General features: G+C 38.5%; 1 protein-coding gene across 1 annotated transcript in view; it reads right to left on the reverse strand.

The window, feature by feature from the left end:
* Positions 1-14,344, reverse strand: part of cpt1a2b (carnitine palmitoyltransferase 1A2b) — a 134,310-nt gene that overhangs the window by 61,831 nt on the left and 58,135 nt on the right. Inside the window, exons 8-11 of the mRNA XM_072915711.1 lie at positions 13,428-13,535; positions 7,161-7,248; positions 5,829-6,024; positions 2,644-2,832 (exon numbers count right to left, since the gene is read on the reverse strand). Coding sequence (XP_072771812.1) covers positions 2,644-2,832; positions 5,829-6,024; positions 7,161-7,248; positions 13,428-13,535 — 581 coding nt within the window. The remainder of the gene's footprint in view (positions 1-2,643; positions 2,833-5,828; positions 6,025-7,160; positions 7,249-13,427; positions 13,536-14,344) is intronic.

Below are 14,344 nucleotides of genomic sequence, written 5' to 3' on the forward strand. Positions count from 1 at the left end.
CGACAAGTTGGTACACTTTGACAGCCAACTTAGACCCAGAAATGGCGAGACAACACAAAAAGACGCTCGGTTATACATACCCTTTTCTTCGCGAGGATTATGAGACATTCTTCACCTAAATGGGAATATATTATTTTATTTTATTTATTTATTTTTTATAGTGTTCTGTTTGTGTTGTGTTGTGTTTGCTCGGTACTCGTTTTATCTTTTAACCTGCCCATTGTGCAGCACTTTGGCTACCCCTGTGGTAAATTTTAAATGTGCTTTATAAATAAAGTTGATTTGATTTGATTTGATTTATATGAACATCCTCGGAGTCGGCATCCTAATGACAGCAGACATTGTACAGTAGGTGATGTTTTATTATGTTTGTTGTCTCTCACAAAATCTGCAGTGAGTAATAATCAGGGATGAAGAGAAAAAAAGCAAACGTTGTGATTAGAGATGTCCGATAAATGCTTTAAAATGTAATATTGGAAATTATCGGTATGGTTTTTTTTATTATCGGTATCGGGGTTTTTTTTGGGTTTTTTTTAAATTTTTTATTAAATCAACATAAAAAACACAAGATATACTTACAATTAGTGCACCAACCCAAAAAACCTCCCTCCTCCATTTACACTCATTCACACAAAAGGGTTGTTTCTTTCTGTTATTAATATTCTGGTTCCTACATAAGATATCAATATATATCAATACAGTCTGCAAGGGATACAGTCCGTAAGCACACATGATTGTGCGTGCTGCTGGTCCACTAATAGTACTAACCTTAAACAGTTAATTTTACTCATTTTCATTAATTACTAGTTTCTATGTAACTGTTTTTATATTGTTTTACTTTCTTTTTTATTCAAGAAAACGTTTTTAATTTATTTATCTTAATTCATTATTATTATTTTTTTTAAAAGGACCTTATCTTTACCATATACCTGGTTGTCCAAATTAGGCATAATAATGTGTTAATTCCAAGACTGTATATATCCGTATCGGTTGATATCGGTATCGGTAATTAAGAGTTGGACAGTATCGGAATAACGGATATCGGCAAAAAAGCCATTATCGGACATCCCTAGTTGTGATGCGTTTTTGAAATTAATGCGCCGCATATGCCTAAAATGGTCAAAATACGTTAATATCAAATATTATAAATATGCCTGATACTACATTACATATATACCGTATATAAAACACATTAGCTCCATTGTAAGCAGACTTTTGATCGCATTTATTTAATATTTATAATGTAGGTCGATAACACGATATCAATATGTATCGCGATAAACACATACTCGATATCAACATAAAATGCGTTCACATAGCAATTATTTTACATATGCGGTCCTCTCCAAGGTTTCTCATAGTCATTCACATCGACGTCCCACTGGGGTGAGTTTTTCCTTGCCCTTATGTGGGCTTTGCACCGAGGATGTCGTTGTGGCTTGTGCAGCCCTTTGAGACACTTATGATTTAGGGCTATATAAATAAACATTGATTGATTGATTGATGATAAAATATTCATTATTTATTTAGATTTTTTGGTTGGAAGAAACCAGAAATTATGAGACAAGATTTGTTTCATGAAGTAAGACTGCACGATTATGGCCAAAATAATAATCACAATTATTTTTTATCAATATTGAAACCACGATTATTAATCACGATTAGGGCTGCAACTAACAACTAATTTGATAATCGATGAATCTGTTGATTATTACTTAGATTAATCGATTAATAATCGGATAAAAGAGACAAACTACATTTCTATCCTTTCCAGTATTTTATTGGAAAAAAACAGCATACTGGCACCATACTTATTTTGATTATTGTTTCTCAGCTGTTTGTAAATGTTGCAGCCTATAAAAAAGGTTTATAATTTTATTTTTTTTAAATAAATAAGGAGCCTCTACGCATGTGCATAGCATAGATCCAACGAATCGATGACTAAATTAATCGCCAACTATTTTTATAATTGATTTTAATCGATTAGTTGTTGCAGCCCTAATCACAATTATTTACTATGTTATGTAAAACACATTTGTTGCCCGTTCCATTTTAAACAAACAGCATGTGAACAGGGCTTTCATTTCAACACGAAACCTAACAAAATAATGAATTAGTAATAAAATAAAAAGGGCAAAAAGACAAAGGGCTGACTAAAAATAAATATGCCATTGCAGAGTGCGATCATTCTATCTGGCTACAATACACTTCTCCACTGATAAATAGCACCCTTGGTAAGTTGGAAATTGTTTTACTGTACTTATTGGCAGGCTTAATAAGTCATAAAAAATATTGCCAAGCCCTGTTAGAATGCATTAAAAAAACAAAAACATCCGTCATGTCTTTTCTTATGATTGTGAAGATAGGCAAAATTCCACAAAATGGAAAGGATGACATTTGCAATCTTTTGATACATATTTTCCCTGGGGTTATATCCATCCATCCATCCATTTTCTACCGCTTGTCCCGTTCGGGGTCGCGGGGGTGCTGGAGCCTATCTCAGCTGCATTCGGACGGAAGGCGGCGTACACCCTGGACAAGTCGCCACCTCATCGCAGTTATACAAGAGAATCTAATGTAACTGGTATATCAAAGAATGATTTGCAGTCAATGACACATTAATTTCCCCGGCTTTGTCCTGACCTGTCGTAACATTTGCCATGGAGCAGCGACTTGGCATAGCGATCCAAGTTTCCTTCTGGGTCAGTTTCCCTCATGCCCTGCTCTTCATCATCCAGAGTTACGAAGAAGGCGGCCTTCTCGATGGCATCCAACGACCGCTTGTTGACCCCGGTGCTGAAGTATTGCTTCCTTATCTGAGACCAAGGAATCCTGGGGGGAGATTGTGGAGATTGTCACATGTAAATAGGACTGTACATACAGTGAAGAGTGGTTTATAGACGGGTCTGTTGTACTGTAAGTCCCTGCCGCTTAGACCACAGGTGTCAAACTCAAGGCCCACGGGCCAGATCTGGCCTGCCACATCATTTTGAATGGCCCAGGAAAGCTTGGAAATAATATGCATCAATGAAGTACTTTATCTTTCTTTCTTTTTCTATTTTGACAGAAAAAAAGACATGTACTGCATGCAGTTGTATACATTTTAAATAGAGATGCCGATAAATGCTTTCAAATGTAATATCGGAAATTATCGGTATCGTTTTTTTTTTTTTATCGGTATCGGTTTGTTTTTTTTGTTTTTTTATAAAATCAACATAAAAAACACAAGATACACTTACAATTAATACACCAACCCAAAAAACCTCCCTCCCCCATTTACACTCATTCACACAAAAGGGTTGTTTCTTTCTGTTATTAATATTCTGGTTCCTACATTATATATCAACATATATCAATACAGTCTGCAAGGGATACAGTCCGTAAGCACACATGATTGTGCGTGCTGCTGGTCCACTAATAGTACTAACCTTTAATAGTTAATTTTACTCATTTTCATTAACTACTAGTTTCTATGTAACTGTTTTTATATTGTTTTACTTTCTTTTTTATTCAAGAATTTTTTTTAAATGTATTTATCTTATTTTATTTTATTGATTTTTTTTAAAAGGACCTTATCTTCACCATACCTGGTTGTCCAAATTAGGCATAATAATGTGTTAATTCCACGACTGTATATATCGTTTGATATCGGTATCGGTAATTAAGGGTTTGGTCAATATCGGAATATCGGATATCGGCAAAAAGCCATTATCGGACATCCCTAATTTTAAACTCTATCCATCTAATAATGCAAAAGATATTAGATTATCATACAATCGAAACATTTTTGGGGTAAACACATACATAAATATCTACTTAGCCTTATGATTTCAAAACAAGTTATCCATCAAATTGTACACTGTAAACATGACAATATATATATATTTTTAAAAACAGCTCGGTCTTCAGAATCCTACCGTAGGAAAAAAACTGTGGTACCATTTTTACATTTACAGTAATAATACACTGTGAAAACAGCAACTATATTTTTATGCAAAAAACCCCCAAAAAACTGGCAGCTCAATCACCAGAATTTTACAGTAAAATAGAGTGTGACCATTTTACTGTAAATTTTAAGGTAAAATTCTGCCATTTTTTTGGACCGCAAAATCCACCGGTTTTTTTTTTCTTACAGTGTAGGTAAAATATACATTCACTAATCAAATGCATAGGTAATCGTGTGACAATATCATGCAACTAATCCTTATACATGTATGTTTTTTTTATTAATGTTACAAGCGGCCGGCCCTCTGAGTGCACCCAAAACTGCAACGTGGCCCTCAATGAAAATGAGTTTGACACCCCTGGCTAAGACCAACAAACCGCTTATGTTGACCAATCCAACAACTCTTGGTCCACTGTGCTCTTATTGATGAAATGTGCCTGCTTGAGTTGACGTCAGCATACATGGTCGACCACTTTTGTCGACAAAATTTGAGAACAAAATGTATCATTCATTTCGAGGGGTGTGAATCTTTGGTAACCTAACAATTCGATCCAATTTCGATTCCAAGGGTGGCAATTCGATTCAGGAACGATTCTCGATTCAACACGATTCTTGATACAAACCCATTCTCACAATGTATTATTTGGTATGATAATTACAATAAAACTTTTTCAAAAAAGTTACAGGTTAGAAAAGCTGGTTGCATGGAGATGGCCTAAAAACTTAATTATCACTGAAACATAACTGTCTAGCTACCGTATTTTTCAGAGTATAAGTCGCACCGCCCGAAAACGCGCAATAAAGAAGGAAAAAAACACATATAAGTCGCACTGGAGCATAAGTTGCATTTTTGGGGGAAATTTATTTGATAAAACCCAACACCAAGAATAGACATTTGAAAGGCAATTTAAAATAAATAAAGAATAGTGAACAACAGGCTGAATAAGTGTACGTCATATGACGCATAAATAACCAACTGAGAACGTGCCTGGTATGTAATGTAACATATTTAATTTTGTTGTGATGCCCCGCTGGATGCATTAAACAATTTAACAAGGTTTTCCAAAATAAATCAACTCAAGTTATTGAAAAAAATGCCAACATGGCACTGCCATATTTATTATTGAAGTCACAAAGTGCATTATTTTTTTTAACATGCCTCAAAACAGCAGCTTGGAATTTGGAACATGCATGAGGAGGTTGAGGTGGGCGGGGTTGGGGGAACGCGGGGGGGGGGGAGTTAACGGGGGTGTATATTGTAGCGTCCCGGAAGAGTTAGTGCTGCAAGGGGTTCTGGGTATTTGTTCTGTTGTGTTTATGTTGTGTTACGGTGCGGATGTTCTCCCAAAACGTGTTTGTCATTCTTGTTTGGTGTGGGTTCACAGTGTGGCGCATATTTGTAACAGTGTTAAAGTTGTTCATATGGCCACCCTCAGTGTGACCTGTATAGCTGTTGACCAAGTATGCTTGCATTCACTTGTGTATGTGAAAAGCCGTAGATATTATGTGACTGGGCCGGCACGCATAGGAAGTTTATTGGTGCTCTGTACCTTTCCCTACGTCCGTGTACACAGGGGCGTTTTAAAAAGTCATACATTTTACTTTTTGAAACCAATACCGATAATTTTCGATATTACATTTTAAAGCATTTATTGGCATTGCCATCCCTAATTATTTTCGATATGGCGTGTGGGGAATACCAAATCAAAAAACAGACAGTGGGTGGGGATCTATCACACTATTGTAAGCAGCTGGAAAAGCATATTTTTTGCTTTTTTTTCAGCAATGAACTAGTTCCGGACATGACCAAAGCAGAAAATATTTATTTGAAAACATGCTATAAGGCAGGCAATAAATTGATTTTATGCAGTATTGTTCCTACCTGTCCCCGGCTGTGAGAGCTCCTAGATATTCCTCCCCAAGTTGTGGGGGTGAGGGGTCATCCAGGATCTTCTGAATCTGGAACTCGATCTCCCGAGGGGAGAGGAGGCGGCCGGCCCGGTACACCCACAAGCGGAAGTAACGTCCCTTGTGGTACACAGCAACACACTCACTGTCTATCCAGTGCTGGAGAACATCTGTAAACAATACGAGTATCGTGCTAATCCACAATAAAATGAGGCTGTTCATCAGAAGATTGTATGTGTGTTACACTGCAAAAACTGAAATCTAAGTAAGATTAAATATCTCAAAAAAGGGTGAGATTTGCTTATTTTCTGTCTGATAAGATAATTCTTCTCACTAAGAAGAGTTTATGTTAGAGTGTTTTACTTGTTTTAAGGGTTTTGGTCCTAAATGATCTCAGTAAGATATTACAGCTTGTGGCTGAGATTTGATGACCTATATTGAGTAAAACATGCTTGAAACTAGAATATCAACTGTTGCAAAGCTCTGTCATCAACACTCACAAGTATACAACTGCTTTTTTTAAAAGTAATAATTTCTTATTTCAAGCATGAAATAAAAAATCATGACTTTGACACAATTGTGTCTCATAATTAAAACAGATGACAGCCAAATGGACTTTGCTGTTTTATTTTCAATGAAACAATAGAAAACACGTACTCATATAGTTGTCACAGTACAGTAAACTTGACAGTTAATATTTAAACATTTAACATTTCTAACAATTTTGGACAGAAATAGTTCATGCACATTCAGATAAATTCTTCAAAATTACAATTAAAAAATTTTTGGCCAGGGTTCCGGGCTGTATATATGCGCACTAATTGACTGAAAGAGCACGCACTTGGCGCGATGATGTCATGTTGTCGATAGAAAAATGCATTTTTAGACAATATGATTTGCCTGAGCGGCTAGGAGACCTCGAGAGTAACAAGCGGTTGCCTTGTTGTCTTTCCATTAAGAACAATAAATTAGTTTTTAGTATAAGTAAATGTAATGCCGAGTGCATATCATTATGTCAAGATAATGGCACTAGCATTTACTTAATTTAAGAATATTTTTCAACATATTGAGCAAAAAGTTCTCTTTTTTTTTCTACCAAGAAAAGTGCACTTGTTTTTAGTGAGAATATACTTATTTTAAGGTATTTTTGGGTTCATTGAAGTCAGCTAATTTTACTTGTTTTGGTAATTCTTGACAAGCCAAATTTTCTTGTTCTATTGGCAGATAATTTTGCTTAGTAAAAAAAACAAACCTAATTTTTGTATTTTTTTTTCTTGTTTTTTAACACTGACTTTTTGCAGCGTACCTGTCTCAATTCCTGGAGTGCGTGTTGTGTTGAACATCCTCTCATATTGGGCAGCACACAGAGGGATTAAAGTACCAGGAACACGGCTCTAAAACACAGACACAACAGACACATGTCTTTTCAGGTTTTACAACATATACACGTTTCCGTACGGAAGTGGTGCACAAAAAATGGGCCACATACAGAAACATTAAAAGGCTGAAGGGGCCGCTTTGGTATTTGCGTTTAAAAAACACGCTACAACTAATCCAGCAGTGACGTGCGGTCATGGAAAGAAAAAAAATGTAAAAAGAAAAAAAAAAAATTAAATTGTTATATGTATTCAGTGATTAAACTATAAAGTTATTTTCCATTTAACTTCACCAGTTTTAGATTATTTTAATTCAAAATCGCTGAATTTTCACATTTGCCGTTCAAATACTGAGAAGAGACGGTGCGGTGAACAGCAGCCAGTTGAGGCACGTCACTCAATTGTGCCTCAACATGGATTGCAGACTCGGCTAACTGCTGGCCTGCTGTGCAGTGAGACCGTATTGCTATATGAACTATATTATACATTTCCATAGTTTGGTTAGCTGAGGTATATAATGTACAGTGTATATTGTCAACAACTGTATGTGTGTAAAGTATTTCTTGTGCTGAGCAATCATAAAACTGCTGCGAAGACGTACTGTGTGAGGCTCGCAGTAATCCTGCCTCCTGGTGCCGGTTAATGCACCCCGCCGCAGAATGCACCCCCCGACGGGAGCGCCACACCAACCAAAGCCCACACCCAAACCCTCCAGGTGCAAGACCGAATCCACCCAAACAAAGTCACTTAACAAGAAGCCAAAAAGTGCAAAAACAACAATGCTCGCGCCGGAGGAGCCGTGAACGACTGCAGGGACACAACATTAGGTACACCTGCAGACTGCAGCACGGATTTCATATTTCATTCATTCACAACTCCTCCAACACGAACACCACTGTTCCCGCACTTATAAGTAAAGGTAAGACCATAATTACATTTTTTTAATTAAATGTGCTTTTTTGTGTGCTACAGTTTGTATGTGTAAAGTTAAAGTTTAGTTAAAGTACCAATGATTGTCACACACACACTAGGTGTGGTGAAATTTGTCGTCTGCATTTGACCCATCCCTTGATCACCCCCTGGGAGGTGAGGGGAGCAGTGGGCAGAAGCGGTGCCGCGCCCAAGAATAATTTTTGGTGATTTAACCCCCAATTCCAAGCCTTGGTGCCGAGTGCCAAGCAGGGAAGAATGCTGGTATGAGCTTTTAAACATAACCCGTTAACTGCTGCCAATCAAATGGTGAATAAGATACTCTTTAGGGTTCATATGTTTGTAAATCTGACTGTGATGAAGTCAGTGCCTCACCAGCCATCAACCTCACCGCACGTCACTGTAATCCAGTGTAGAGCAAGGCATGTTAAGTAGTTTAATATAGTGATAAGTAGACCCTTCAAATATCCAAATTTGGGCCAATAAGGCTACAGTATGTTCACATTGCACGTTATGAAGCCCAATTCGGATTTAAAAAAAATAAAATCTGATCTTTTTGTGTGCTTATATGAATGGAATGTGTCCGTGAGATAACACGTGTGCGCACAAAACATGATGTCACACAGGCTGCAGTGTTTGTGTAAGCCATGGGTGTCAAACTCTGGCCCGCCGTGTAATTTCATTTGGCCCTTGAGGCAATATCAAATTAAAACTAGAGCTGGCCCGCCGATTATATACAGCGGCGGTGCCGCGGTAACAGAGCATTCACCGCTAATTCTCATACTCGCCAACCCCCCCGGGAGACTCCCAAATTTCAGTGCCCCTCCCGAAAATCTGCCCCGAGCTGTCGTCACGTCCGCTTTTCATCCAGTCCAATGAGGTGCTGGCCCAGTCACATAATATGTGCGGCTTCTGCATGCACTAACACAAGTGAATGCAACGCATACTTGATCAACAGCCATAGCGGTCACACAGAGTGGCCGTATAAAAAACTTTAACACTGTTACAAATATGCGCCACACTGTGAACCCACACCAAACAAGAATGACAAACATATTTCGGGAGAACATCCGCACAGTAACACAACTAGGGCTGCAACAACTAAACGATTAAATCGATTAAAATCGATTATAAAAATAGTTGGCGATTAATTTAGTCATCGATTCGTTGGATCTATGCTATGCGCATGCGCAGAGGCTACTTTTTAAAATATATATATATATTTTTTTATAAACCTTTATTTATAAACTGCAACATTTACAAACAGCTGAGAAACAATAATCAAAATAAGTATGGTGCCAGTATGCTGTTTTTTTTCAATAAAGTACTGGAAAGGATAGAAATGTAGTTTGTCTCTTTTATCCAATTATTAATCGATTAATCAAAGTAATAATCAACAGATTAATCGATTATCAAATTAGTTGTTAGTTGCAGCCCTAAACACAACATAAACACAACGGAACAAATACCCAGAACCCTTTGCAGCACTAACTCTAACACACACCTTGTAGCGTCCCTACAAGGTGTGTGTGTGTGTGTGTGTGTGTGTGTGTGTGTGTGTGTGTGTGTGTGTGTGTGTGTGTGTGGTGGGGGTTTGGTGGTAGCGGGGGGTGTATTTTGTAGCGTCCCGGAAGAGTTAGTGCTGCAAAGGGTTTTGGGTATTTGTTCTGTTGTGTTTATGGTGTGTTACGGTGTGGATGTTCTCCCGAAATGTGTTTGTCATTCTTGTTTGGTGTGGATTCACAATGTGGCGTATATTTGTAACAGTGTTAAAGTTGTTTATACGGCCACCTTCAGTGTAACCTGCATCGCTGTTGATCAAGTATGCATTGCATTCACGTGTGTGTGCGTACAGAAGCCGCACATATCTTGTGACTGGGCCGGCACGTTGTTAGAATGGATGAAAAGCGGACGTGACGACAGCTTGTAGAGGACGTTAAAGGCAGTGTCTTTAAGGCACGCCCCCAAGACTGTGGTCCGGGTGGAATACGAGATATACAGGTAAAAGCCAGTAAATTAGAATATTTTGAAAAACTTGATTTATTTCAGTAATTGCATTCAAAAGGTGTAACTTGTACATTATATTTATTCATTGCACACAGACTGATGCATTCAAATGTTTATTTCATTTAATTTTGATGATTTGAAGTGGCAACAAATGAAAATCCAAAATTCCGTGTGTCACAAAATTAGAATATTACTTAAGGCTAATACAAAAAAGGGATTTTTAGAAATGTTGGCCAACTGAAAAGTATGAAAATGAAAAATATGAGCATGTACAATACTCAATACTTGGTTGGAGCTCCTTTTGCCTCAATTACTGCGTTAATGCGGCGTGGCATGGAGTCGATGAGTTTCTGGCACTGCTCAGGTGTTATGAGAGCCCAGGTTGCTCTGATAGTGGCCTTCAACTCTTCTGCGTTTTTGGGTCTGGCATTCTGCATCTTCCTTTTTACAATACCCCACAGATTTTCTATGGGGCTAAGGTCAGGGGAGTTGGCGAGCCAATTTAGAACAGAAATACCATGGTCCGTAAACCAGGCACGGGTAGATTTTGCGCTGTGTGCAGGCGCCAAGTCCTGTTGGAACTTGAAATCTCCATCTCCATAGAGCAGGTCAGCAGCAGGAAGCATGAAGTGCTCTAAAACTTGCTGGTAGACGGCTGCGTTGACCCTGGATCTCAGGAAACAGAGTGGACCGACACCAGCAGATGACATGGCACCCCAAACCATCACCCAACCATGCAAATTTTGCATTTCCTTTGGAAATCGAGGTCCCAGAGTCTGGAGGAAGACAGGAGAGGCACAGGATCCACGTTGCCTGAAGTCTAGTGTAAAGTTTCCACCATCAGTGATGGTTTGGGGTGCCATGTCATCTGCTGGTGTCGGTCCACTCTGTTTCCTGAGATCCAGGGTCAACGCAGCCGTCTACCAGCAAGTTTTAGAGCACTTCATGCTTCCTGCTGCTGACCTGCTCTATGGAGATGGAGATTTCAAGTTCCAACAGGACTTGGCGCCTGCACACAGCGCAAAATCTACCCGTGCCTGGTTTAGGGACCATGGTATTTCTGTTCTAAATTGGCCCGCCAACTCCCCTGACCTTAGCCCCATAGAAAATCTGTGGGGTATTGTGAAAAGGAAGATGCAGAATGCCAGACCCAAAAACGCAGAAGAGTTGAAGGCCACTATCAGAGCAACCTGGGCTCTCATAACACCTGAGCAGTGCCAGAAACTCATCGACTCCATGCCACGTCGCATTAACGCAGTAATTGAGGCAAAAGGAGCTCCAACCAAGTATTGAGTATTGTACATGCTCATATTTTTCATTTTCATACTTTTCAGTTGGCCAACATTTCTAAAAATCCCTTTTTTGTATTAGCCTTAAGTAATATTCTAATTTTGTGACACACGGAATTTTGGATTTTCATTTGTTGCCACTTCAAATCATCAAAATTAAATGAAATAAACATTTGAATGCATCAGTCTGTGTGCAATGAATAAATATAATGTACAAGTTACACCTTTTGAATGCAATTACTGAAATAAATCAAGTTTTTCAAAATATTCTAATTTACTGGCTTTTACCTGTAATGACTGATGAACACCTTCGTTCGATAATGAAGGTTGCCTCAGCTCAAAGCCTGAGCCCCGACATTAATGAACTAGCATCCAAGAAAAGATGGCAGGTATCTGGCTTGGGCACATCAGATTAGATAAGTGTGTTGCAAACTGAGCAGTTTAAAGTCCATAATGGTTGATTTATTCATTGTTATTTTATTTTCAAATTTATTAGCCTGTGGAAAAAGTTAATGTTGATATTTACCTCAGAAGGCTGCAAATAGAAAAGAGGCATTCAATTTTTATTTAAATTGTATTTGATATGCCATTGATATTTTTTTATTATTATTATTATTATTATTTGAAACTCGATTTTGCATGTCACTATAAAGTTATATAAGCCTTGCTTGTTCAATATTCAATGCAAAACTTGTTTGGGTCCCTATTAAAAGGTTAATTTGTTCAACCTTGGTCCGTGGCTTTGTTCAGTTTAAAATTTTGGCCCACTCTGTATTTGAGTTTCACACCCCTGGTGTAAGCAAACAAACATGGCTCCAAACTGTGTAGGCAAATTTGTGGAAATATCAAGAATTTTCTGCAACTGCAGTCACCATTTTCCTAACCAGATTATTTCACTTCGGACTTTAATTAATTTTGGTCACAATTTTGGCTCACGCAGTTTTTGGGGCACTTGCTTCAACGTCTGTTCTAAGGGGTGTGTGGGTAAGGAGGCGGAGCCAGAAATGGTGGGACAGTGTCTCCCATTGAAAATGTGTGGCGCATTATGAAGCCTAAAATACCACAACGGAGACCCCCGGACTGTTGAACAACTTAAGCTGTACATCAAGCAAGAATGGGAAAGAATTCCACCTGAGAAGCTTAAAAATGTGTCTCCTCAGTTCCCAAACGTTTACTGAGTGTTGTTAAAAGAAAAGGCCATGTAACACAGTGGTGAACATGCCCTTTCCCAACTACTTTGGCACGTGTTGCAGCCATGAAATTCTAAGTTAATTATTATTTACAAAAAAAAAAAAAAGTTTATGAGTTTGAACATCAAATATCTTGTTTTTGTAGTGCATTCAATTGAATATGGGTTGAAAAGGATTTGCAAATCATTGTATTCCGTTTAAATTTACATCTAACACAATTTCCCAACTCATATGGAAAAGGGTTTGTATCTGCAGTTTGTGTCCCTTGTGTTACTCATAGTCGTTTCTGGTCCAGGATCTGTTACCGTGATATCAGCCGATGAGTGATCTTCCGCCCCCGCTCTCGCAGACAATAGGGGTGTTTCCCTCTGTCGTCTTTTCGTAGCTATAGCGGGTGCTTCCAACATGCGAAGGCATGGGAAGCTACAAGCATGGGAAGCTAGCCCATGCCTGTCCCAGTGGGGTCTATTCCTTTCTGTCAGCTGTCTTTCCACGCTGCCACAAGGACTTTCCCCTGTTATCAGCTGATCTTTCTCAGCGGTCACTGGACTTCGTGTCCAGTTACTCAGCATTTTACTTGCTAATGCTTTGATGCGGGTCGTATTAATATTTGTAATGATACTGTGTATATTTATATACAGAGGGCCATCAAAATAAGCGTTTTGGGCCGCCATCACTGCTCTATAATGTTCCTTGCTACAACTATGGTTTAAGAAGAGCAAACCTCTCGATTTTAAAAACAGGCAAAACCAGTTCTTAAAAAGGGAAACATCTTTCATACCGGTTTGAGCTCCTCCCGGTTGACCTTCCTGCGGTACAGCAGCATAGCACTGATTGTGTTGCCGGCCCTGGCAGCTTGCACAGAAGTCGGGGTCACATACAGGAAGTCCTGTAAAGTACAGATAAAAGGGGGAATAACAAATAGACTACACATTTGACTTTAAATGAAATTGGAGCTAGTTCAAACAAACAATCAACAAGAAAAGGATCATGATTGTGATTTTATCAATGGGGTATGTTTAGTTTTTACTAATTTTTACTAATTGGTTTTTATCTAGTCTGCACATTGTTTGTGTTATTATTATTATTGGCTTTTATCTACAAACCCCGTTTCCATATGAGTTGGGAAATTGTGTTAGATGTAAATATAAACGGAATACAATGATTTGCAAATCCTTTTCAACCCATATTCGATTGAATGCACTACAAAGACAAGATATTTGATGTTCAAACTCATAAACTTTATTTTTTTTTGCAAATAATAATTAACTTAGAATTTCATGGCTGCAACACGTGCCAAAGTAGTTGGGAAAGGGCATGTTCACCACTGTGTTACATGGCCTTTCCTTTTAACAACTCAATAGACGATTGAGAACTGAGGAAACTAATTGTTGAAGCTTTGAAAGTGGAATTCTTCCCCATTTTTGTTTTATGTAGAGCTTCAGTCGTTCAACAGTCCGGGGTCTCCGCTGTCGTTTTTTTACGCTTCATAATGCGCCACACATTTTCGATGGGAGACAGGTCTGGACTGCAGGCGGGCCAGGAAAGTACCCGCACTCTTTTTTTACAAAGCCACGCTGTTGTAACACGTGCTAAATGTGGCTTGGCATTGTCTTGCTGAAATAAGCAGGGGCGTCCATGAAAAAGACGGCGCTTAGATGGCAGCATATGTTGTTCCAAAACCTGTATGTACCTTAC

The sequence above is a fragment of the Nerophis lumbriciformis genome, linkage group LG22 (assembly GCF_033978685.3).
Source record: "Nerophis lumbriciformis linkage group LG22, RoL_Nlum_v2.1, whole genome shotgun sequence".
In the NCBI taxonomy this organism is placed as follows: Eukaryota; Metazoa; Chordata; class Actinopteri; order Syngnathiformes; family Syngnathidae; genus Nerophis; species Nerophis lumbriciformis.